The sequence below is a fragment of the Episyrphus balteatus genome, chromosome 1, assembly GCF_945859705.1.
Source record: "Episyrphus balteatus chromosome 1, idEpiBalt1.1, whole genome shotgun sequence".
NCBI classification, from domain to species: domain Eukaryota; kingdom Metazoa; phylum Arthropoda; class Insecta; order Diptera; family Syrphidae; genus Episyrphus; species Episyrphus balteatus.
The window spans coordinates 41,364,771-41,391,379 of record NC_079134.1 but is presented as its reverse complement, the minus strand read 5'-3'; the positions used below and the strand labels follow the sequence as shown (position 1 = coordinate 41,391,379).

The window sequence follows — 26,609 nt, the reverse complement described above, 5'->3', positions numbered from 1 at the left end:
AAACGAAAAGTTTTTTAATTGATTTACATATATAAGTTTTACTTGATTTTTAATTTTTTTTATACATAATAAGTAAATTGTATAAGCTACATAAAAAATTGTATGTAATGTATATCCGCGTAAAGAAAGTATTATGCGTTAATTTTTTGTTTTGTTTTATTTTTTTGTGGAAAATAAAATTTACAAAAACTTTGTTTTAGACTTTAAAGATTGTATAACAATTGTTTTTTTTTCTCCTTTAATTTATGGTCAGTATGTTCTGGTAGGTACTCTTAACGGTTTGGATTTAGATTTTCAAATCATTTAGAAAATCAGTTACATCAACCATATCAGTGTCAGAGAATTTAGACTCTTTGGCTATTGAATTGAGACTTCTACTCGAGGTTCCGAGAATTTTCTTCCAATCGGCAAGATTTTTATATTTTTCATCGTTTGTACAGTAAATAACTTCATTTACATCCTCATCTAATTTATAGCAACAGCATGAGGTGAAAACTTTATTTAAATTAGAGACAGCTTGTTCGCGGAGTTGTTCATCACGACACACAAGATTGAGAATAAACATGCCTTTCGGTCCAATAACATATTTCAGGCTTTCTAAGATTTCTGGTTCCAAAAAGTTCGGAGGCGGACAACTCATGCCGAGAGAAATGTCTTTACTGTCAACATCAAATAGGACGGCATCAAATTGGATAGCTGTTGAGAAAGCATTAAAAAAGAACTTGTTAATTAATTTTCTGTAAGTTTATTTTCTATTTTTCGTTTCAAAAATCAGTTATGTTCAATACATAACGTAAGGACATAATTTTTGTTTCACCAGTAATCACCGAAAAGTAAACTATTAAGTTTAAAGAAATCTAGAATGTAGATCGCTCTAAATTTTACTTGTTTATCTTCACCCTTTTTCCTTGTGCTAAATCGTAACTGACAAAAAAATATGTATACAGTTGGAGTTGCGCACAACTCGGTTTGAATTCTTGAATAGATTTTAGTTCAGCTAAATTTTGGAGATTTTGAATAGCAGCTAAAATTTAGCTTGTTCTTCTCTAGGCTTTGTTTAAGGTGTAGTTAGAGCACATTCAATTTTTCTTTTTTGAATTTCCTGACGATTCTCTTTCTTATAAATGATTCGTAATAAAAACATAAATATTGTGCACGGGCACCTTTAAGTATTCTGAAGCTGAGTATACGCTATGTAGTTTTCAAAATAAAGTGAGTGAGTAAATCACCATTATCGTGTTCACATTTAATATAAAACAACTGATAAATTGGTATGATACTATCTTTAAAGCATATTCTTTTTAATATAATATGCCTATTATATTAAAGCAGTCCTCTAACTGTAAAAGCTGAAAATACCTATTATATCTTTTTATAGTATCATACTAAGAAATCAGTCTTTTCTTTCAAACAACATCTTTTACTGAAAAGAAAGTATAGTTACGCTCAAATTTAAGACTAAAGAAAAAAATCAATTATTATTAATTTATATTTCAGTTCTTACGGTTCCAATTAGCCCTAGAATTGGTATAATTTTTCTATGCACGATATTGTGGTTTCAGAATATATTCAAGACGTTGCACAGTGTGTCGAGCCCATACAAAAGTTTATCATAAATACTTGCAGCCAAGTTTTTGGAGTTTTAATATCTTTTTTTGTGTTTTTATGTCAGGAATAGAAAAAAAAGTTAAAAATTAACAAATTTAACAACCTATTACTTTTTTTTTAGTATAATTTATGAAATTAACATTTATTGAAGAAGCCACTTGTGAGCAAAATTATTTTTTTTTTTTTTTGGTATATAAACAAAAAAATACTTTTCGTAAAGCTTTTGGTGTGCTGAACTCGAATCCGAAGTCAGAAAAATTCTATCACATCACGTTTTTGAAATATTCCCGTTAGAAAATCTGAAATGTCGTTTTTTTAACAGTTTTTGAGGTTATGTTCTTGAACGTGGTGATTTATCTTATATATATAATTCTCCTGTGCGTTTGTTTGTGAGCCTACTCCTTCTAAACGACTGGACAGATTTTTCTGAAATTTGGTGGGTGTGATAAGGTCCATCAGAGACAGGTTTTGTTTCATAATTGGACCCGGTAGGTGGCGCTGTTGTCGAGTTGTAGGAAAATTGTATATTTTGAACGAACGACTGGACAGATTTTTGTGAAATTTTGTTTATGTGATAAGGTACGTCCGAGACAAGTTTTTTTTTTATAATTGGACCCGGTAGGTGGTGCTGTTGTCGAGTTTTAGGATAATTTCATATTTTGAACGAACGACTGAACAGATTTTTGTGAAATTTTGTTTATGTGATAAGGTCCGTCCGAGACAGTTTTTTTTTATAATTGGACCCGGTAGGTGGCGCTGTTGTCGAATTTTAGGAAAATTGCATATTTTGAACGAAAGACTGGGCAGATTTTTATGAAATGTTGTGTATGTGATAAAGTCTATCCGAGACGGGTTTTGTTTCAAAATTGGACCCGGTAGGTGGCGCTGTTGTCGAGTTTTAGGATAATTTCATATTTTGAACGAACGACTGAACAGATTTTTGTGAAATTTTGTTTATGTGATAAGGTCTGTCCGAGACAGGTTTTTTTATAATTGGACCCGGTAGGTGGCGCTGTTGTCAAGTTAGGAAAATTTCATATTTTGACCAGACTGGGGGCCAATTTGGTTCTGTGAAAACGTGAATCGAAAAAAAAAACTTTTTCATTTTAGCTTTCAAACACTCTTTTCACTTTTTCGATTCATTTGAAACGAAAAACGATTCTCATCCTATGATATCACAAATAATTTAGTGAAAAAAATATATATTTATATGAATATTTTTGATGTTTGTTTTCATTTTTTCACAGAACGAGAATAAAATGAGTGAACAAGTGAAAAGCTTTTCGTTTCACTTATTCACAGAACCAGAATTGGCCCCCTGGAGAGATTTTTCTGAAATTTGGTGGATGTGATAAGGTCCATCCGAGACAGGTTTTGTTTCATAATTGGACCCGGTAGGTGGCGCTGATGTCGAGTTATAGAAAAATTTCATATTTTGCATGAACGACTGAACAGATTTTTTGTGAAATTTTGTTTATGTGATAAGGTCCGTCCGAGACAGGTTTTTTTTTATAATTGGACCCGGTAGGTGGCGCTGTTGTCGAGTTTTAGAAAAATTGCATATTTTGACCAGACTGGATAGATTTTTGTGAAATTTTGTGTGTGTGGTATTGACCCAGTAGGTGTCGCTGTTGTCAAGTTATAGTTAAATTCCATATTTGAAGTCCGAATGACAGTAGATATAGATTTTTATGAAATTTTGTGTGTGTGTGTGATAAGGTTTGTTCGAGACAGGTTTTGTTTTATAGTTGGACCTGGTATGTTGTCAAGTTATAAGCAAATTCAATATTTGGGGTTCAAAATCGCTCATATTCAAGGGTAATAAAAACAAACATGAATTAACTCTTTAAAATGTTAGTCCCGCAAAGAAAATTGTTTACCATCAGTATATCTCAATTAAATTTATGACTGCATCTTAAAATTTGTTTAAGTTGTTTCAACTACCATTAATACAATTTCCGCATAAAAATGATTTATTTTTTTTAAAGAAATATTTCGACGTATGTATGAATAGAATTAAGACGAAATCTTTTCATTTTTAATCGTTTTTTTTTAAGATTTTATCCTATTGCTATTGTTTCGGTTACTGGCTCCAACATTACTCACACGGTAACGGTTTAGAAACAAACAAATACAAACTTCAATGAAACCAAAATATGTAAGAGAGAGAATACTATTTTTAAAGTGGATTAAAAATGAGCGTTGAAAGTGGATGCTACATTCCGCAAATAAAAATTTTGGAAGTTAAAACGAAAGTCAACAAAACAAAAACAATGGTTGTTTGTATAGTCGGTTTACGGACGATAATTTTACGTGATAACGTCATAAGAAAACAGGTTGTTTAAACAAAAAAAAAGTAAAAAGATCGTTCTTGGTGTTGGAATTCCAGGCCTCTGGTGCAAAACACAAATCATTAACAGTTTCACAAAAGAAAGGGAGAATGAGTCATATTTTTCTATAATGGCAGGCGGGATTCATCGATTTAGGCACTTTTTGCAAAAAAAATAAAATAAGAAGTGAAACCAGAGCCAGTTTTTGTATATTTGTGAATTATATAACCTTTATTGGTTGAATAAATTCCGATAAAAATTTGTAATAGCTGTCAAACAAATGATTTGCTTTGTTTAATATTTTAAACAGTTTTACATATCGTCGGTGAAACCAGAAAAGTGTGTAACTCCATTTTAGCAAATTTTATAGGAGAGCAAAAAAACAAAATCGTTTTGAAGGCATTTCTATGAGTTTTCATTTTCTAATTTGCTAATAAAATAAAAACTATGAATTTTAAGGGGATTCTGAGTTTAAGGAACGGTAGATATTTGGTTTGTCTAACAGATGGCATTCAAATCTAATTTTCAGAAAATTTGGAGTTACACACTTTTCTGGTTTCACCGACGATATGTATGTACCTATGTGTAATGGGAAAAGGTTAACACATTACAAAATCAAAAATTGGAAATAAAACTTGGAAAAGGGGGAACGAAGTCCGCCGGGTCAGCTAGTTTTTAATAAATTTGTGATAGTTTCTAAAAGAACTAAATGTGTTCTTTTAAAGCCCGTTTAAATTTTTTCAATATCTTTTTTCTACTTTGAGAAATCTTAAGTTGAAGTCAACTTGTTTTGTTTATCTTCTCTATACAAAAAAAAAATCGTAGGTTTATTTGCGTTTCATAGCAAATCTCGAATAGTTTTTGTCAATTGCTTTCAAATTTTGAAATAACGTTTTATTTGCATTTTGCATTTTGCATTTTGCATTCTTATATCGGCGAGGTTGGTAAATACAGCTATAATACACAGTAGAGCGTGGCCGGGTCAAGTAATTATATTAAAAATTTAGTATGCAGAAAAATATAATTTTTTTCGTGTTGAAAACAATACTTAAAATATTTTTAATTACATAAACAGCTTTTTGTTACTTGTGTATGGTTTAATATTATTAAATACATCGATTTTTTCATTTTTGTGATCCCCTTGACGCTGTTTTTCAAAAAATGAATTATTTTGAGTACTTGACTCGTAGCACATAAATGTGAATATCTCTGGTAAAACAGAAGCAGACCAAACTTTGCCAATATTAAGTATAGGCCTTAGGCAAAATAATATAAAAAAAATTATCGATATGATTTCATATGTTTTTTTTTAAATTAAGTTTAAAAATTAATTTTTTTCTTTTTTGGCCATTTATCAAAGAAATTTTAATAACTCATATATAATTTTATAAATTTAATTTTTTTTGTTATACGTTTTACAACAACACTCAAATAAACAAAATAACATTAACAAAATTTTTCAAACATTCACCAAACGTGAAATATACACTCTCAAAGATTCGCATAAATTCCTGAAAATATTTTCGATTTCCGAGGTACTCATGTTTCGGAGCTTATTTTGAATACATAACCTGGGTTATTTTCTAAGATAAATATGTTTTCATATGAGTTGACACTTCTAAATTATATTTTAATAGCAAAAATATTAATTTTTAACAAAAAAAAAAAGTGATTTATCATAAGGGGACGACACACTGTGCGTTGCGGTGGTAAAGCAATTTGGGTTGACCACCCAGAAATGCGGATTTATTTGCAATAGAAAATGCCTAAGAAATGCTGACAAACGAGTTCGCTACCAAAATCAACCATTTAGCAATATTTGTCAGCAGAAAACTGCATTGAAAGAAGAGTCGGGGACAAGACATCCAAAACTTAATGCATGCAAAGAACAAACGACTCCAAGCTGTCACATTCGGTAAAGTAGGCAATACAGTTAAATGCAAATTTTTATCATGGGTGTATTTTAAAGAAACGTTAATATTCTTATAAAAAAAAGTTAATTTTTTTCAAAAAGGTACATTTTATAGCAAGTTTGAGACTGCTGCTTCTAATATAAACAGTCGATTCTGTCTCTATCTTTTAGCCAAAACCGATAAAGCTATTTGCTTCAGACTTGATAGTTAAAATTTTTCTCTTCATGGGGAATCAAAGCTAACGGACATTGCTATGTTCTTAAAAAATGGCTCTTAAAATTTTGAACACAAATTTCTGTGTAATGTATTCCATCGTACCTACTTTTGAAAAAAAAAAAAAAAAAAATATAATAACACTGGTCGGCAACGGATATAGAGCAAGAACCAAACACTACCTTTCGAGAGTGTGCTGAGTCCGAATCTGAAGTCAAAATTTCACTGGCACGTCACGTTTTTGAAATAATTGAATATTAATAGGTCAAAATCGCTTTTTTTTTGGGTACATTTGACATCGAATTACATCACCGTTAATTTTTTTTTTTTTGTAAAACTACTTATGCAATCTCAAAACGCCATATTAACACGTCCTAAAAGTATTTATATTTTTTTAAAACTATTTTTTTTCTCAAAGATATTGAAAAAAGAAATTTATGATAGATATCTCAAAATCTTGATTATTTTTTTCAAAGTAATGAATGGTTTTTTGAATCAAATTCCATCTTGCGTCTTCTGATTTGGACTTATAAAGAGCAACATATTACGGAAAATATATATTTTTGACTAAACATAAAAAAACTCAATTAAAAATTTTTTTGAAGTTTTTGAAGCTTAATAGCGAAAATAGTGATGAGTATAGCTCAAAAACTAGACGTGATAGAAAAAATCTGTAAACAGTTTTGAATTCAGCACACTAAAGTCAATCAAAATCACCTTATAAAGTTCTTGCTCCCGACTTTTTTTAATTTTTTGCCGACCAGTGTAATTGGATCAATTAAACTGCAGAGGCTAACGGTACTAATCATATACAACATGCTACCCGTTCACAGTAGGTATATGTGAAATGTAAAAGTCTGTAACATTTCGTCAACAATATGATAGGTCCTAAACAGTCTTGTTTTAGACCGGAAAGTGCACAGTCGAATACCCAACATTGATGTATTGGACAGAACGTCAATATGAAGAATTAAAAAAAAAACTATTTAAAGTGAATATTAGGTATATTTGTCCTTATATTCGGAACAAAAGGCGTAAAATATGTTGATTCATTTTATAAACAGCTCTTTATGTTCTTTAGTTATAGTTACAAATGTAGAGTTTTTTTTTGCAAACTTGATGTGACTTATAATGAAATGGGCAAGTGCTCATGGAAAATATAAAAATATCAGTCTAATAGAAATACAGACCCAATAATCACGATTTATACAGTATAAACAATCTGATTCACTAACAGGCTTGGAAATTTTTTATTTCTTTCAAACAAAGGAATCAAAATGATGATCAAAATGTTTATTGGCAATAAATTTTCATCGAGAATTTCGCTGTCATTTCATTATATGCTGTCGTTTGGTATCTTTTTGTATCTTCTTGAGACGACAAATAATACCATTTTTCAATAGGAACAAAGTCAAAACTGGCTAAGATTTCCACCAAAGGGAGCTAGAATGGATAAGCGCGACTTACTCATTCACCCTTTCATATGTCTCTGGAAAAGTATTAAATATTAAATACGGAAGTGATATTTTAGATGAATTGGATCCACGGAGTCCTTGATACTTATGCCACCGGAGAAAAAATGCACCAAAATGTCCTCTTGGTTGAAATGCTGACTAGTGACGAATCAAGGGGAATTCGTCAAAGCAGTATAAGTTGGGAATAACCCAAATCTTCATTTCCTAATTTTAAATTGTTGGTCAGAATAAAAAGTGCCAAGTACAAAGAAAAGAACAAGTGGCATCCTGAAATTTATTGAAAATCAAGGTGGTTCACTATGGTATAATGAATCTACTTGAAATTGAAACCCTCCGATCCCTCTCAAATTATGAATTTTGAATGAAAAACTTAAACTTTAAATATAAATAAGTTCCATGTACGACTTTTCTATCACAATCAAAATTACCTTTTTCCTTGCATCTATTAACAAACGCTACACCATCATCAATAACCACATGTAGACGTTTATCTTGTTTCAGTTCAAAATATTGTTCAGCAACTTCCAACATAATAGGATCAATTTCAACTGCCGTTACAGAAACATTTCTAAACAAAACAAAAAAATCATTAATTTTCTTTAAATAATAAATTCAAATAAAAATTACGTCAAAGCAGCTCTAATAAATGTACACAAACCACCACCTCCCAAACCAACTACAAGTACATTTTTGGAACTATCATCTCCCGAACTGGAACTCGAACCCATTGTGGCCATTTGAACACCAACTGTCATAAACAAATGATGCTGACAAGCTAAATAACCAACATCAATTTTTGTTCGAGATTTATTCTTTGTCTTAACTGTAAGCAAAAATAATAAATAAATTTCTAATGAAAAAAGTCTGATTAGAAAAATCCTAACTTGTTTTAAGCAATGCCTCAGATTGCACAACATTCTGATTCGACAAGAATATCAGTCTTCGGAAAACCTTGCCATTTTGTCCTTCGACTTCTTCAATACGAAAATCTCCCGATATTGTAGAAAATCCACAAACTAGAGTCTCACGTTTACCTACATCTTTGCCTAAAGAAAGATATGGAATCTAAATCCATTTTGATTAGAAAATGGAAAAAAAATTCAAAGTTATTTGGAATTGAAGACTATTAGCTCACCAAATCCGTTAGGCCTTTTGGAGCTAAATTCCTAACACTTTCACTTAATTCAGATTCAACTGATTCCCAAGAATCATACTCTTGATCTCGATGCATTGTGACTATAGCCAAACGATTGTATTTGGCACTTTCGAGAAGTTTTTTGCGACCTTGCGGCGTCGAGAAGAGCCATTCGATTTCACGTCCTTGTGGAACTATAAATGCTGCATATTTCCCATTGTTTCTTGCTGGTGGTTGGTCACTGATGTAAAGAGTGTAGCGGGGATTTGATTCACCAGGTTTGTAGAGATCCATTGTTACTTCATTGAGACCTGCAGGGATAAAAGACGGGGGTTAAGGTTTAATATAATTCATTTAGCATTCTTCATATTTAAACCAAAACTGTTCCTCAGGAACAGAGAGCAGCTTGCTTAATGTTGAATATTTTTGTTACCAGCTTGTTTAATTTGTTCCTAATTTTGGTGGAAATAATATCAAATTTTGTTTTAATTTTAGTGACAAAAATTAATACAACGTAAAATTTCAAGTAAGAGAAGTGGTAGTTAATAAATTTGAAGCAAATTAAAGATTTCAATGTCACGAGTCCCAGCCAAGTCAAGGAATAAATCTAATTACCTCAACAGTCAACATACAAATTTGGAAATCGTCAAAACATCAGGCGAAATCTGTAATATAATGACTATGTATGTAAGTAAGTCTTCCTGAAAACCGAAAGCAATTATAACATGCAAGTGGCTGATGGAACTTTGGAAGTGTGTGTTGTTGCATGAGGTTTGGAGCAAGGAATAGACTATAACGAGACAACTGGACATCCGGGTCTGAGAACCACGAAGACAACCTTGTCAGCAGACTTGTTAAATTAAATTTACCCATGTAATATATTTATTTATATTTTATAACTTTGTCATTGTTTAACGTTAGACCCCCTTTGTGCCAACAAAATTTTATTTATTAACGTTTTGTAAATAGCAAGTTCAATAAACCAAAATTATAACGAAACATTTGCTCCAGTTGCTTAAGATGCAAGTATTCTTCTTACTCTTCAACCATGCTGCTAATAAAAGATTCGAAATTCAAACTTTTTGCATAAACACAGCAATTCTTAATGGTGAATTAAATAATGGTAAATTTATTTGTTGCAGCCTGAAGGATTTGATAATAATTCTGAATGAGTTTGTCGGCTTAAAACAAGTCTTTTTGTTCTGAAACAAGCTCGAAAAGACTGGAGTGCAACATTTACTTAAACCCTGAAGCGACTTACACTGAACGACACAGACAATTATCCTTGCATCATTCAATTCAATCTTGCATCTGTTATTCTTTGAATATAAGTTGACGATGGAAAAATATAATTTGTACAAATAATGTCAGAAATAGCAAATAACTTCAGAATGAAACAAACTGAACCCAAAGAAGGACTAGCATATCGCAAGGAATGGCAATTTATCTGAAAAAAAAAAAAAAATGGAATTATGGTGACGCTACAAAAATACACGCAGAAATCGGTACTGTTAGACCGCCGATAAAACCTGTAAAGAACAAACCTTATCGTGCAGTCATTGATAGTTAATTATACTTATCAACTATTTTCAAGACCGAACATTATCTTTCCCATAAATTACCTGAATTGTTTTCTCTAAACAATAATCCAAATATTTCTCACTAGAAAATCATAGAGCGCGGTTTATCCTCTGTAGACACATCTCTTTTTTGTGACGTGATAGGCACGGGTGCGAATTTGGCTTTTACTTTTTCGATAGAACTTTTATCGGTCTCAATATTTTTAACAGAGTAGGTAGAGGTACGTACATATACGAAATGCATGTAGAATATTTCGAGGAATTTGAATATTATATTCACAATTCCACAAAAATATATATTTTCACCATTATAAAGATAATTTTTTGCCAAAAAAAAAAATCATAGTTGGAAAATTTACCCATTGAAAAAGGAGGTGAATATGATAAAAATGAAAGTAAAAATAAATTACGGGCGAGCCGAGTTCGGGAAGTGGTAGGGTTGAGTTTTTAATGGTAAAAAATGGTATATCTCGATTTCCGGCAAAACTACAAGTCCTATGGAAAAAAGTTGTATGGCAAGGTCTACAACTTATGTATAAACAATTTTTTCACATAACCTCAAAATTTATATGAAAAAATAAAAAAACCGAGTTTTGAGTTTTTTATTTTTATCTTTTTCAAAAAAATTTTTTTTTACGAAATTTGGTGAAAACTTACCTTATTATGTCCTGAATACACAGTAATTTATTTGTTTTTTTATTATTATTTATTAATTTTTTAACCTTTTTTTTACTTAATACCAAAAAAAAAACACCCTTATTTTCAATCCAAAATTCACGTGTCAAAATATCAGCTTTTTTCAAAAAATCGGTGGGCATTTTGTTAGTTAAAATCTCTACTTTCTAATAGTGTAAACAAAAATTTACATTAGTACACCAAAAAACTAAAAACTCAGTTTTTTTTATTTTTTCATATAAATTTTGAGGTTATGTGAAAAAATTGTTTATACATAAGTAGTAGATCTTTTTATTACCTACAACCTTGCCATACAACTTTTTTCCATAGGACTTGTAGTTTTGCCGGAAATCGAGATATACCATTTTTTACCATTAAAAACTCAACCCTACCACTTCCCGAACTCGGCTCGCCCGTAATTTATTTTTCCTTTCATTTTTATCATATTCACTTCCTTTTCCAATGGGTTTAATCCTACTATGATTTTTTTGGTTTCAAAAATTATCGACCCTGGGCTATAACAGCATAATGCAGATTCAAATTATAGTGGAATTCTAGAACACTATAGTGGGTCTATAGTTTATGGTGGTCCAAAAGCAAAGTGTTGTGTCTACTTTATTAGCTAAAGCTGAATATCGTTCAGCAGCTAGTTGCATATAAAAAGTTCGTTGGATTTGAAAATCATACAAGAGCTCGGAATAATTATAAATGAACCTATAAATTATTCATCGACAAGGCAGCAATTTATGTGCTGGAAAACGCACATGAAGGAAAAGTTGTAAAAGGAAAGAAGAACATTGGAATATGTCACAAATTAATTAATCAAAACTTTTAACACCAAACAACAAGTTGCTGATATCTTTACCAAACCTCTGACAAGACTATTTTTCAAGAACTTAGACTAAAGTTGGTTAAAGATAAGGGTTTAATATTTTTGAAAGCAGCTCTATAACTTGTTTTTTTTTTAAAGCTCTTAGTAATAGACCCAAATTTTACAAAAGCTCGATTTTAACAAAAAAAAAAAAAAAAACAAAACATATATCTCACTTCTAAATTAAAAAAGTGCTTTGATTTAAAAGTGACTTAGATATAGGTAAACTGCCTCTAAGCCAAATCTAAGTTTAAAAGTTCGATGTATGTTTTATTACCTTACATTTTTTTTTTTGTTAACAACTTCACTGTCCAATGAATCATTTGTGATTCATGAATTGTATTTTTGCCCGTGTTTCCTACGTTCATGAATCATATACATATGATTCAACATTATTACTAAACGAATATTATTCTACGTCCCCATATAAACTTTTAGAAAAACATCTTTACGTTCTTGCTTGGAAAAAAAAACATCAACATCACGTCCTATGAATCACATTTGAACATAAATTATTTGTTGTACCGCGTTTACAGCGTCCATGAAGCATTAAGCGCAACGTTTTCGCACAATTTTACCATTAGAACGTGGTAGTTCCGTTAAAAAATGTTGACTTGTACGTAGAGCTACTGGAGAAATTCTTGAAATATTTGTTGTGGATGCACAAGAGCCAAACAACACTCTTAACAGCATTTCTTGAGCTTTTAACATCGATATTGGCCTTTCATCGGTTAATTTGTTGTAAATACATCGTGCATTTATGATTGCAAGTGAGACTTTTTCTCAATGGCGAATGAAACTCAGCTAATTGATCTGCAATATCTATGCCTTTTTTATCATTGTTATAATCTATAACAGTGTTTGGTTCATTTTTTCACAATTCCACAGACTTATTGCAGACGAATCGTTTCCATGGCAAGAAGATATCATCAGAACATCACGTGATACAGCCATCCTTTTGTCGAACAATGCTTTCATTTTTTTTTTTTTTCAGTTTATGTTTGATTACTTCTGATGGTAGACCGCTCCAATTTTTGCGCAACGTACCACATAAGTCCGTGTTGCGATTTTTTAAGTACATGGCTAATGGTAAGCTTGTGTATTAGTAAACGGTTATAAACAAACGTTCTTGATGCTCTTAAAATGTGGGCATATGTGTTGGTATATTAGACCATTTTCATTACGATATCCTCTGATAACAAATTTTCAAAAATTTTTACCATATCAATTTTCCCATTTTCATTTGTAATGGCTTCTATTCGATGTATCCTGGAAATACCAGTAACCCTTGATCATTTCAATCTAATCTAAATTGAGTATTTTTATTACATGTTCTTAGAGTGTATAATAATTATAATTATTCTGGTCAACAAAATTTAACTTTTTTTTTGCCACAAGAACCAAAATATACTTTTCTAGTAGTTTTTGGGGTGCTGAATCCGAATCTGAAGTCAGAAAAGTTTGATAGGCCTCCGTTTTTTAAATATTACCGTTATAAAATGCTAAAAAAACGTCATTTTTACTGTTTTCGAGATTCTGTTTTTATGTGGGGTAATTCATTATAAACAAATTTGTAACGGTTATTATAACAACATATATTCTTCTTTCAAAAACTGTTTAAATTTTCCCGATATCTCTTCTATTGCTCGAGATATCTTAAGTTTCATTTAATAAGCCAAAGAGAAATTAAACTTAATCTAAAGTATAAGTCACTGGTCACAGAATTTTTGTTACAAGAACCAAAATATACTTTTCTGAAGGTTTTCGAGTTGCTGAACTTAAACCGCAATCGGAAAAATTCTATTAGCCTCCGTTCTTGAAATATAACCGTTATAAAAAAACCCTGTTTTTGCATTTTACAACGGTAATGTTTCAAGAACGAAGGCTAATAGAATTTTTCTGATTGTGGATTCGAGTTCAGCAACCTAAAAACCTATAGAAAAGTATAATTTGATTCTTGTGGCAAAAAAAGTTTTATTTGGTTGGCCAGTGTTGTTTCTGATTCGAAGACCGCTACTTTAATTTTAAATATCTCGGGCAATAAAAGATATATCGAAAAGATTTAAACATTTTTTGAAAGAATAAAACGTTACAAATTTATTCATAATGAATTACTCCACATAAAAACATAACCTCGAAAACAGCCAAAATTACGTTTTTTGACATTTTCTAACGGTAATATTTCAAAAACGAAGGCCAATCAAACTTTTCTGTCTTCAGATTCGGATTCAGCACCCCAAAAACTACTAGAAAAGTATATTTTGGTTCTTGTGGCAAAAACCTTGTTGACCAGTGGAATTTTTAATGAGACCAACTATAACAATCATCTTAAATCGTTTTTGGTCATAAATCATATTTGATTCATAGGACGTGTTCATATGATATGAACACTTACTACGTCCATGAATCATATGTAAACACAAAAATAAAACTTTTTTTTTTAACAAAGCAACAAAATTATTAATGTTAAAAAAAGCATTTTGTCTGATATCTGGTTCAGTCGCAATACTTTCTACCACAAAAAAAGTTTGGACGTAGAGAAGATTTTGAATCAATTTATGTAGGGACGTAGAATATTTTTCATATTTATGATCATATATGATTCATGGACGCTTGAAATACGGTGCAGGAAACTTCTATGTATCTAATTTTATTCAGTCTGTTTTTCTGATACAAAATTATGAACGTAGCTACTTTATTATACCAGTTTGTATAGGGACAGTGAAGTTGTTTTAAAATCGAGTTTTGCTAAATTAATTAATATTTTTAAAACTAATAATTTTTGTTCTGCTTCAAAATGTTCTCAAACTAAAATTACATTGTTATAGAATCAGCTGAATTTACTTATTTAACTGGACTTCCAATACTTACCAACAATATTACTCCTTGCCAAGCCATTACAAATCATAGCTGCATTCTGTGTGGATGTCACAGCTGCAACGACTTCGTCAGTCGACGTAACACGAATCATTTTTTCCCCACCCATGCATACTTCTAGAATCTAGAAAAACAAAATTGTATTTCAAGTTAAACCATTCCCAAACAAATATTCCTTACAGTTTGTGGCAAAGCCTTGAACTTTGTAGCAACCACAGCAAAGACCGGCATCGATAAAGAATCCGAATCACCTTCTCCAGAACACTGTTCGGTTTCAAAACATCGAACAACTCGAAACATACAAGAATTCTTGGGAAAGAATTCGAGTAGAAAATCAAGAATATGCTCTTGGAGCAGGGATATACAAATGTAACGACCTCCATTCCTAAAATGGGAAGTCAAAATCTATTATTCAGGGAATTGGTACAAATAAAGAAAAAAACTCAATTAATAACCTTAAAGTTCTTAAAATCTCTTTGAAATATGTTTCAACTGTTTTACGGACTTCTTCCGAATTGTCAGTCATCAAAGCATCAAGAGTACCTTTATCAAAGACCACAGAAAAGGTTTCATCTGCAAATGACATGGAAGTGGCGTCCATTTGAATGAATTTCATGTCACTTCGATCTTTGCCATTCATTTCTATCATTTTTTTAATGGCCACAGGGGAGATATCAATGTTGGTAATGTCTCTAAAAGATACATACAACGTTAATATGTCCTTCATGATAGTTGTCATTACTTGAAAACTCACTTGAATCCAGAATCATACATATCCATACTAAGTCGGGAATTACCACATCCAACCATCAAAATTTTATCTTGATATTTTACATATTTATGAATTTGTACAACAAGATTTAAATATTCTCCATACCTAAAGAGGTTTTTTAATTGAAAATAGATCGATTTGGGAGATTCTAAAAGGACTAACCATTCAAATGCTTTGGTTCCACGTTTTTTAAAGAATGTATTCCAATATTCTGTTTGATTGAATTCATGATGGGATTTTGGTAGAAGATCCATTATTACTGCTTTGTTTTTGTTTTTTTAATCTAATTGAAACTTAATAATAAATACAAATTACAAAATTTTAAGTATTTTTATACAAAATTTATAAAAAAAAAATAAATAAAAAATTGTTGAAAACAAACCATACGTTTGTTGGGGTTTATGAAAAATTGACAGAAAAAAATAGAGAAAAACTAGAAATGTCAAAAGTGACAAGCAACAAGTCGCCGCTGAAAAAAATCTCAATAAAAATACTATACTATACAAGTCGCCGCTGGACCTATTCACAATAGTTTGAGGGATATGTTCCATATTTTTGGTTGGGACGCAGATCGCTGGCGAATAGTTTTTGTTCGCTGCGATTTCGAATTATTGATACCCTGCAAATCAAAACTCAGTAGTTGGGTTGAAAACCAAACGACATCCGTCGTATCCTTTGACATTGTTTGTCAAAAATAGATTAGTTCGATTTTCTGTTTCTGAGTGCACAACGGGGAATTTCAGAACTAAGAACTGTGTTCTTTTCATCTCCGATTTTATGAATTGTGAACTTTAATTGTTCATTTGTGAAGAAAATGTAATAAAAATAACATTTGATGATATATCAAATAATGTATATCAATTAAATATCTAAATTCTGTTGTAGAGTTCAATTTAACAATACCAAAGTCATACCTACAACTACTGATAATTTGTTATTGAAAATTGTTTTTGATGAAGAGCAAGTACCTACCTTCATGAAATCTAGTCGGGCATTTTATTTCATAAAAAAAAACAACGATAATAGAGTTAACAATTTTTTGCATCAGAACTTCCTTAGTGCACATTCAGTGAGAAAATATCGAACACACCTTCGAATTTGAAGTGAGCTGTCAAAAAGCAATCCGTCATATACTACGTATTCTATGGGTCACCCCTTTCTGTCAACTTCAACGGATGGATTGACGGAACGGATGCAACGGATTCTATGTGTTAAGGCCTTTACAATGGATCCATCGAGATCCGAGTGGGATGATTCGACTTGTCGGATTATCACCCAGTTCAACCTAACCTAACCTAACCTATATGCAATTCAAAGTGTCTTCTCTTTGATCATGTTTAGAAATTCACAACAGCATCGCTAAAGTTTTACTTTTATTTTAGTTGAGTGCGAGTCCAAATCTTTATTAAAAAAATTAAGTTTTGGACACGTTTTGAACGAGTTTTGGACGCGTTTCGAAACCGTTTTGGACTCGTTTTGGAACGCGTTTTGAATGCGTTTTGGAAGCGCTTTGGACGCGTTTTTGACAGGCTTTTGACGCGTTTTCAACGCGTTTTGAACGCGTTTTGGATGCCTTTTTGACGCCTTTTGGAGACGTTTTGAACGCGTTTTGGACAGGTTTTTTGACGCGTTTTAGACGCATTTTGAACTCGTTTTGAACGCGTTTCGGACACGTTTCGGACGCGTTTTGAAAGCGTTTTAGATGCGTTTTGGACTCGGGCGCGTTTTGGAAGCGTAACGCATTTTTGAACGCGTCCTAGACGCCTTTTGGACGATTTTCGGACGCGTTTCGAACGCGTTTGGACGGGTTTTGGCCGCGTTTCGGATATGTATTGGACGCGTTTTTAAACGCATTTTGGGCGCGTTTTAATTTTAAGGATCTTCGATCTTACACAGGTTGTCTGGTTTCGAACATCTGAATAGTACATTCAGACTTTGAAGGCGTCTCTGCTATAGTTTTTTGCTTCTGTGTATTTAGACCAACATAACGAATGTAAAATATAGCAAACATTTTACAGACCAATCATTTATAATTGTGTTTGAAATTTGAAATAACTTATAAAAGTGAAACATGTTTTTAAAAATAAAAGGACAAACATAACGAATATCAAATCCGGAATCGTATTTTAAGGTCAACGTTTTAATTACATCTGATACAGCGGTAAATACGCATCTGCTCTGCACACAAGACTGGTACTTTTCTAACTTAAGCATAACTCGACTTGTGCTGGATTTTATCCAATGTCATATGTTTATCTCGTTAGGAACAAGAAATAAACTGTAAGACACGGAAAAAAATACAGCATAATGTTTGGTTTTGATTTGTGATTTTCTTTTGTTGTTTGCTTTGAAATTGCATGTTTCACCCTATGGATTTGGAGGAAAATTTTCAAAATGCATTTTTTTTCAGCAAGGGTTACGCCTTGTTTTTTTTTTCAAAAAATTGGATTTTTGTATCTAAATATATGGGCGTGTTCACTTTGAACTCATAACTCCAAACCAAAACTTGTTTCATACTCGCACAGTACATTAGATAGCATTTGGTGACCCAGTCGATCGTCGGAGAAGCTTCACTCCACCCACACTTGGTTGTTGATCCCAAGTAACAATTTTGCTTTCATAAGGGTCATGATATCAACTTCATGCTTCAAATGTTCTGTTGGAGGACCATTAAGGCTTGGCCACACCGGAGGGTATGCGGTAGAGGTACGGGTAGCGGTAACGATATTTGTATGAAAAAAATTCCACATCTGAACGTTGATATGTCAGTTTGGAATTTTTTTCATACAAGTACCGTTACCTCTACCCGTACCGCTACCGCATACCCTCCGGTGTGGCCAAGCCTTTACAACTTTTTGCTCTTCAATGAGGTTTTACAGCTCAAAACTCCTCTAGTTTGCTGTTCAATGACGCAGTTCAATGGTCACTATGGTGTATGCGCAACATTTTTTGTATACCAAATTTTGGTTTTCACTAACTATTTTTGGGCTATTTTGGATATTGTTTCCCTTTCAAATAAACATACATAAATAAAATAATTCCATAGTTGTTTAAATCCAAAAATAAATCAAATGCAAATAATTTTCAATTTATATTTTCATTTATTTCATATACACATTTATGTAAAAATTATAAAATAAAACATTTTTATTATTATTTTATATAAACGATAAAATTGTTTTATTATTTATATTTTATATTATATTTAATTTTAAATGTTTATATGTTTTCTCTTATCAATCACTAACCTAAAATAAAAGCACATTTATAAAATGACCCTTTCCAAGAACAAAAAAAAAATAATTAAAAATTCACTAACACTCTTGATAATCCTTTCAATCTTGCAAAAAAAAATAAACATTTTTTCTTAAAAAAAATAAAATATACATAGGTACATACAAAAACCAATAACACCACAGTGAAATTATTAAACAAATATATTTCTTGAAATAAATTTATAATAAAAAGAAAAAACATAAAAAAATAACCCCTAAACGATAAAACTACAAAAAAAATATTTATTGTCAAAAGGATCATCAAGCTAGTGTATGTGTGTGGGTGTTTCAAAGTTTTCTTTATAGTTTATGTGCTTTTTATTTAAATAATGCTATTTAATAATATTTTAAAACATAATAATTTTCTTTTCTTTTAAGGTAGTTCATTTTTTTCTTAAATTTCTTTTTTAAAAATACACTTTTATTTTACATCTTAACTTTATACAGTTTTTGTTTTTTTTTTAAGCCAGTTTTTTTTTTTTTTTTTTTTTAATTTTTAAAATGGAATGTTATCTGTTGAATAAGCAAAAGCCTTGTGTGTACACCTTTAATCAAGGTCTTTGTGACATTTTATTTTATTCGAAAAAAAATTTGTATAATTTTTATATTTTTCTGTACCTCATTTATAAATAAAATCGTCAAAAACGATAAAGTTAATGTGGTATATGGCAGAATGAAAAATTTGATATCAAACTTTTGACGTAGTTTTACATCTGAGTAATGACATAAAATATATTTTATATCACCTAGAATACGTCAAGAATGAAACAAAAATCATTCATGTTTCGTTAAGTTTTTTTTTTTGTTTGTTTGTTTTGTATTTTCCAAAGGACAACAAATAAATGTGAAAAAAAACTGTCTGTCAAAAACAAATTATTGGTAAAAATAATGAACACGTACCCTACTATAATTTGCTGTTTTATTTTATTGCTCAGTTCAATGTAAGTTAAAATAATCAACGAAAAATCTGACAGCTGTCAATCTGGGCTGACTAACAACTTTGCTTCTATAAAGCTTTACAGGTGCTTTTGTTGCTTTTGCAAAGCTTTAGAGAAGCAAAATTGTTTGTAGGGAGCAACTTAAAGTTTTTTAAGATTTATAGTTTGACAGAACGAATAGATAAATGACAGAAGTTAGTTGATGATTTTAAAATTACATTGAAGCAAGACGATTATATTTTTTTTTTGTTTTACAAAATTTTCTATTGCATAATTTTTTCTTTAATTTAAAATTGGCGAAAAAAATATGAAGAAAATTAATTTTTTTTTGTCCTAAAAATTTGATAAAAATTTAGTATACTTTAATTATTTATTCAATTAAATTCCTAATTTTTATTCTAAGAATATTTATTAATTTTTTTTTTAATCCATGCGATCGGTGGGCAAGTTAAAGGCAATCGAATACTACTCTTAAACGATACAAACTATACACGGAGTGTAAGTATAGCGTAAGGAATTTTAGTTTTAGTTTTGTTTTTTAAGTTATACTTTTTCCTTACGTCTAAATAGATATAAATTCATCAATCACAGATAAGTGTGGGGTTTGGGGACTTTTGATCCGTTACTTAATTCAAATTGTTAATAAATAGTTTTTTTTTTTTTATTTAAGATTCTATCAACAAGTTCTTTTTAGTTTTTTGTATAAAAAAATGATGAAACAAAAATTAATCCAATAATTGATGCTTTGGCTATTGTCCATGCTGAGTATTAATGTTTTTTTATCTTTTCTTTTTTTTTAAATGACTAGAATAGACAAAATACAAAATGTTTAGTTTTTTTGTTTAATTAGTTTATACAATGTTTTAGTTGTTTTTTTTTAAGCATCATTGCGTCATGGGTTAGTAATTTAAAATAATTTAAAAAAAAGTAGAATGTGTCATGGAATGCTAAACGGAATGGTTCGTGTGTTTTTTTTGGCTTTGTTTCAAAATTAGGTCTAGTTTTAATGAAATTAATGACTATTATATAGTGGATCTCTGTCACTGATTTTCAAAACGTCAAATGTCTTAAATGTCAAAGTTTTGTCATATGTTTTTATGGTTTAATAAATAATCGGATTTGTATTGTTATTATTAAAGATTCTATTTTTTTTTTTAACCACTTAAATCAGCTGGTTGCCGATAGTAAAGTGAGTAAACCGCTGCTGTCAGTTGGAATGAGCATAAGTTTCAGTGCTGTCACGTGGTGAGTAATTTAAAAGTAAGCAACAGTTTTAAACTGTCAATATTAAACATGTTAAAATTTGACAACAGGCAGCTGTTTGGTAATTTAATGTGACCAGAGCTTTAACCTCTGAAAATTGTGAGTTGTGAAACATAAGTCATTTACATTACTTTTACATCTAAATGAACACGACTTTTTTCCTTTCAAATTTGTATTTAAGTTCTGTTTCCCTACTTCGTTCAAACGAGTGAACATCTTATGGAATTGATAATTGCTGAATTCCTAACCGTCAAATAAGACGCATCATAGTCAAGAACTTTTTGACATTACTTGCAGTTATGAATCTTCTGTTTGAAAACCAAATAAATTTCAAGGGAAACGTGCTAAGACCATTACTCCATTTCTTTTAAACACATTCTGCAGTAGTTATTGACTGAAAATAACAATCAAAGAAAGTAAACGTCTCAAAATCCTCCCCAAAACCGTAACTAAATGTGATTGACTTTAACCGGAAGTTATAACATTTTTCTTATTTCATACAAACAAAAAAATTACAATTTCTAGTACGCTTTTAAAATTTGATTGTTTGATTAATTTCCGGTTACACACATCCTATGTAGCTTGACAAGTGGATTCTGATTCGCTCTCTGATCCTGGATCTGCCGATCTGTTTGTTTTCTTTTTTTTTTTGTGCCCTCTACGTTTGTGAGTTATAACTCTTGTGCTTCAAAATGGCTGGTGTTGGATCCATAACATAATTATTCGCTTCAGCCATTTGCATTGGTAATGGTGGAAGTTTATCATTTGGATGTCGATGATGTATTGATGCCTTGCGTGGCTTTGACAACTGATGATGTTGACTTCCGGTTGTCGCTGTACTGACAGCTGACATTGATACACCTGATAATGGTTGTGTTCCCGGATACCGTGGAGGATTTGATTTTGTAGCTGTTTGGCTAAAACTTGGATGGAACTGAGGCATCATTTGTTGGCCAGTTCCTGGTGCTGCTGCTGTAGTGCTGCTTCGTGCATTTTTAGGTGTTCCGAAAGCCTTTGTTTGCTTAAGTAGCGAACGATCATTGCATAATGCTGATATAAGCGGTAAATCAAGATGGCGGCTCTTTTCACGTAGTAATTGTATGTCAATGGGGTTGCCATTTTTCGTGATCAAAGAACTAGCACCGTTATTATTGTTTGTTGTGACTGAGTGTGCAGAAGATGTGGAAACTTCACTGCGTAGTAAATGCATGCGTTGTTGATGCTGTTGGTGTTGTTGTTGCTGATGCAACTGTTGTTGCTGTTGAACACTCTGTGAGTGTGTTGGTTGTTTGTGTGTTTTGACGTTTCGAGTTGTATGTATTGCTGATTGTGAACTTAAACCAACCGAAGATGGTTTGCAAGGAACTGGAAGAAAAAAAAAACATTTGTTAGAATAAATCTAGTACTTTTTTGAGGCATAACAAACTGAGAATTCTATAAAGCTTTACAAAAGCATCTGTTAAACTTTATAGAAGCAAAATTATTGTTAGCCCGGTACTGTTTGATTACTCTCAAATTTACTTACTTGGAGGTGGTTTTTCATGTGGTGCTGGCATTGGAGGTTTCTTTAAACGCCTATCCACATTTGGCGGCGGTGGTGGTGGCGGTAATCTTTTCATTTTAGGCATTGCATCAATTGAGTTCAGAATATTGTCATCCGAACGAGATCGAGCAAATAAGCTCGAACTGTTTGCCAAAGTAGCTGGATGTAAAGGAGGTGGTGGTGGCGGCTCATACGACGAGCATAAACTTGCAACCGATGGACTGTATAATGGCGAATAAGCACCTGGTAACTGAACATAAGTATCGGAAAGATTTTGCGTTGACGCGTAACGAGAATGCGTTGACAATGCCATTGGTAAATAAGGAGTGCTTTGGTAGATGGCATGACCCTTGCACGTATCCCACGGACTGATGTGATGAGCACTGTGCATGGTACTGTGAGCATAAGCTAGATACGGATGTGGCGGTGGACTTTGTGCCATTGCAGCTAAAAAAGAACTCTGCTTTGAATCTAGATACTCCTGCTGACTAATGGCAGGATCTTGAATGGGATAAATTACATAGTTTACATCGCTAAATAATTGTTGTTCGTAGAGCTCATGCTGTTTGCGAGCAATGTGTGAGGCATTGTAAACAGTAGCCAGTTGCGGAGGTGGTGGCGGTGGTGGTTGACGTGGTAGACTGGGTGGTGGTGGAGGCAGGTATTGTCTGGGCTTGATGACCGGTAAGAGAACGCAAGTTCTAGTTGGTGGTGGTTTGATCTCCGGATAAGGTGGCGGTGGAGGTGGTATAGCGGCAGACATACTTTTGTGTGTCGCATGCAAATGTTGATAAGGAACTATAGGAATACCAATTGTGCTGGGTACATTAGAGATTTGTGACTGTTGCTGTGGGTGGCTGTATGTTGTTGGTGCCGCCATGTAACTGGGCTGATGTGATGGTAGACTGGTAATCGTTGGTGCCGCATAACTTGGTTTTGGATTCTCACTGACAACACTAGTGTGTGCTTGGAGAATATTGATTTGGGGTCGGGTTGTAATAAATCGAGCGGTAACTTCTTCGGGTCTAGCCGAGGATCCCAAGGCTGTATTTGATGCATGCATGTTGCAGGAGGATGACGAAGATGATGAAATTAACGATGTTGGCCTCGGTTTTGGCTGATATGGTGGTGGATCACGGAGGACAGATTTTGGGACACTTGTTCGAACGGGTGGGCCACAAAGACCGGTAGTTTCGTGTCTGGCACCATACGGCGGGGGCGAACGCATTCGAATGTCACTTAGATTCACCATTGACCGTTGAGTGTTGCTGTCTATTCGTTGAGGTGGAGCTGGTGGATCTGTGGGTAGAATATCATCCATAAGATCAACATCTTGGTCTTCTGTTGGAGCTGTGTCTTGATGACCCTGGATGTAGCTCTCCCCTTCCATGGTAAGTGGAAGTGTCACATAATCGCAGTCGGAATCGAGGGTATTGGAAACAGTCTTGCGACATGGATACGTTCCACGTCCCACAATTAGATCTGTAAGTTCCTCAGCACTTAGTAATGCATGCTTGTTATCGGTCGGATCACTTCCATCACCACGAAAAGACCCACTGGCACTAACATTCGAGTCTGATCGCAATCGGAAATCAGGAATTTCTTCGTTTTTTATTCGGTTATTGCGATAACCACCATCAACAGAATCTATTGTCGGTGATTTGCCAAGCTCGCTTTTAGGCTGAAAGATGCCATAGTGCGAACTGGTTGCACTTTCTGACTCTGCGATTTCAGATGATTGCCCAGTCATCTCGCTGCTATGCATGGTATAGACACCAGAAGTTTCCGTTGGTGGAGCCCCATGAGCAAGAGTGTACACGCCAGAGTTGCTCTCTGTTTCATCTTGAGTTGATGCAATGAAATCATGGTCAATACAAGTACTCTCACCCTCACTCAGCTGCGAATTCTGTGCAGTATGGCTGAAACCCAGCTCAAGACTACTCGATGTCGATGAACGACGATTTGCTGAAGTAGAGTGAACAGCTAGAGTCGTAAGAGCTGTTGTTTCTGTAGCTACTACAACTGTACTGCACGTCGATGAACACTGTGATCCTATATTGTGTTGAGAGCCTGGTGAATCTGTACTAGCTTTCTGTTCCGTAACCTGTTCCGTTGGAGAACTTCTTTCGGAAGACTTTTGTCGAACCGAGAGTGCAGCAAGTTGATCTTCCAAATCTTTAAGTGATACCTGCCCAACTGATGATGTTTGTCTGCTGACACTTGGCCTATCCAAAAGATGGACCAAGGCCAAGCTTTCAGTAGATGGCGCTGCTATTGGTGCTGGAGGTGTATTGATCATGATCTCGAGTTCATCTTCCGAATGCACACGATCGCTAACTATTCCTGAGGTGGTGTTCGAACTTGTGCTGGATATCACTGAAATTCGCTGATCGTTCTTATTCTTATATGGCAAATGAAGGCTGCGGGAATATATGTAGCACGCATGCAGGCTGTTACTTTCTTCTTCTTCCCGTTTGATTACTTCCTTGAGACGAGCAGCGATTTTCATGCTAAATTGATGGGTCTCTTTGCAAAGAGTTAGCAGCATTTTATTCTTTTCATCGCTTGTGGCGTACAATATGATCTTGTTGTCGCCAGATCGGATTTCAAACTTTTTACGCTCAAAACTCAGCTTTGTGATATTCGGCCAGAGGAATGTTGTTGGCTGGGTATTGTCACTACTAATTTTAATACCCTTGGCATATACAGCAAACCAAGAGTTCCCAGGTCCACTTTCACTTTTGGCCATTTTCATGCGATACATGTGAGCATTGATACCCTCATGCATGCAAGCTTGCTGAATATAATGCAATTCAGCATTAGCTCGTGACATTCCCCGATTCTCGCGATGACACGCTCGCAATGCATTCACGGCTCGTAGAGTTCTCAAACTTGGCGGGAGGTATTCATCTGGACGAAAATAATCCGGAACATTAATCGATGACGATGATGAAGCAGCAGACAATGATGTTACAGCAGCAACAATAGCCGGTGATAGTTTATCAACGATTGCTTTCATTTTATGACCAGAAATTATTACCGATGGTGTAAGAGCTTTGCTAGAAGGCAGCAAGGCTGGTGTTGTTGTTAGCGGCCCAGCTGTGCTAATATTACTATCACTACTTCCACTCCCCGTACCACCACATCCAGCTGATGACATTGCTGAATCTGTAACTTCATCCTCGGGGCAATCGCCGAGATCGGCTTGCAAAGCTAAACCAGCAAGTAAAATCATTGATTGCTCAGAGTAATCCCTAGGAACATCGCATCGATTGAGGGCATTTTCTTTTAATTGTAAATAATAATTGTGACGTGAGGTCTCATCTTTCAACATGAACGGGCTCTCGATGTAGAACTGCACTCGAAAATGTAGTTCTAAGAGAGGACGACCATTGGCATCGAGTCCCTGTTTAAAAGAAAAATTGAAAAAAGAAAAAAAAAATGAGCAACTGAAATGAGCAAAAAATGGGCTACAAATTCTTTATGCTCTTCAAACTTACATGAGTGTGAGATGATCGCCAACTTTTTGGACCGTACTTTGAGAGTTTGCTTTCTGGGTCGGCAAACATGTATTCGCCATCTAAAAAACAAAAAAAGAGATACAAATTAATGATGTATTGGGTATCGTAAAAATGAGGATATTAGTCCAGTTACAAATATTTAAGGCTCATATTCACTAACTTAAACAATAACAATTTTGCTTCTATAAAGATTTACAGATGCTACTGTTGCTTCTGTAAAGCTTTATAGAATCCAAATTGTTAATTGGGCCTGCATTTCAAGTTCAAGATGTCAATCACTTTTTATAGTTCACTAATCAAATGTAAACTGTGCCCAAGGTTGCATGAATAGCTCAAAATGCGATAAGCAGTATGCGCCATTCTGTTGGACTTTGGACGGTGTTCAAATATCAAAATAGGGCGGTGGATTGAGGCCAATGTGTACACACTCTCAAAGTTCCACCGATTTGCAGTTTTTTTTTTTTTTCAAATCTAATGTGTCTTTACCCTAAGACAACGAATTCCACACAGATCTGTTCGCGTTCACAAAAATAGGTGAAGTTAAAGAAAATTGACATAAATTCACAAGTAAGCGAACAGATCTGGATCTTATGGAAGGCTTACATCTATCTTTTTTATTA

At 33.1% G+C, this 26,609-nt stretch overlaps 2 protein-coding genes across 6 annotated transcripts in view; both read right to left on the bottom strand.

The window, feature by feature from the left end:
- Nucleotides 1-138: 138 nt before the first annotated feature.
- LOC129921318 (eEF1A lysine and N-terminal methyltransferase homolog) lies at nucleotides 139-15,860 on the bottom strand. Of its 3 annotated transcripts, none has more exons than XM_056003111.1 (11): nucleotides 15,832-15,860; nucleotides 15,612-15,742; nucleotides 15,432-15,554; nucleotides 15,133-15,369; nucleotides 14,858-15,062; nucleotides 14,672-14,801; nucleotides 8,675-8,985; nucleotides 8,424-8,604; nucleotides 8,167-8,362; nucleotides 7,968-8,107; nucleotides 139-696 (listed from the first exon to the last, which is right to left on the bottom strand). In XM_056003111.1, the coding sequence occupies exons 2-11, from the start codon at nucleotides 15,701-15,703 to the stop codon at nucleotides 287-289; spliced, it is 2,025 nt and encodes a 674-aa protein (XP_055859086.1). In that variant the 5' UTR covers nucleotides 15,704-15,742; nucleotides 15,832-15,860; the 3' UTR covers nucleotides 139-286. The 3 variants fall into 3 exon arrangements, with proteins under 3 accessions (XP_055859086.1, XP_055859087.1, XP_055859084.1); XM_056003112.1 differs by having other exon boundaries at nucleotides 15,837-15,855; XM_056003109.1 differs by lacking the exon at nucleotides 15,832-15,860 and having other exon boundaries at nucleotides 15,612-15,806.
- A 3,334-nt stretch (nucleotides 15,861-19,194) lies between these two features.
- The window catches only part of LOC129921314 (protein expanded), a 55,333-nt gene continuing 47,918 nt past the window's right edge, over nucleotides 19,195-26,609 (bottom strand). For all 3 annotated transcript variants that reach the window (XM_056003102.1, XM_056003103.1, XM_056003104.1), the window contains exons 4-6: nucleotides 25,969-26,048; nucleotides 22,451-25,874; nucleotides 19,195-22,290 (exon numbers count right to left, since the gene is read on the bottom strand). In XM_056003102.1, coding sequence (XP_055859077.1) covers nucleotides 21,584-22,290; nucleotides 22,451-25,874; nucleotides 25,969-26,048 — 4,211 coding nt within the window. In that variant the 3' untranslated portion in view covers nucleotides 19,195-21,583. The remainder of the gene's footprint in view (nucleotides 22,291-22,450; nucleotides 25,875-25,968; nucleotides 26,049-26,609) is intronic.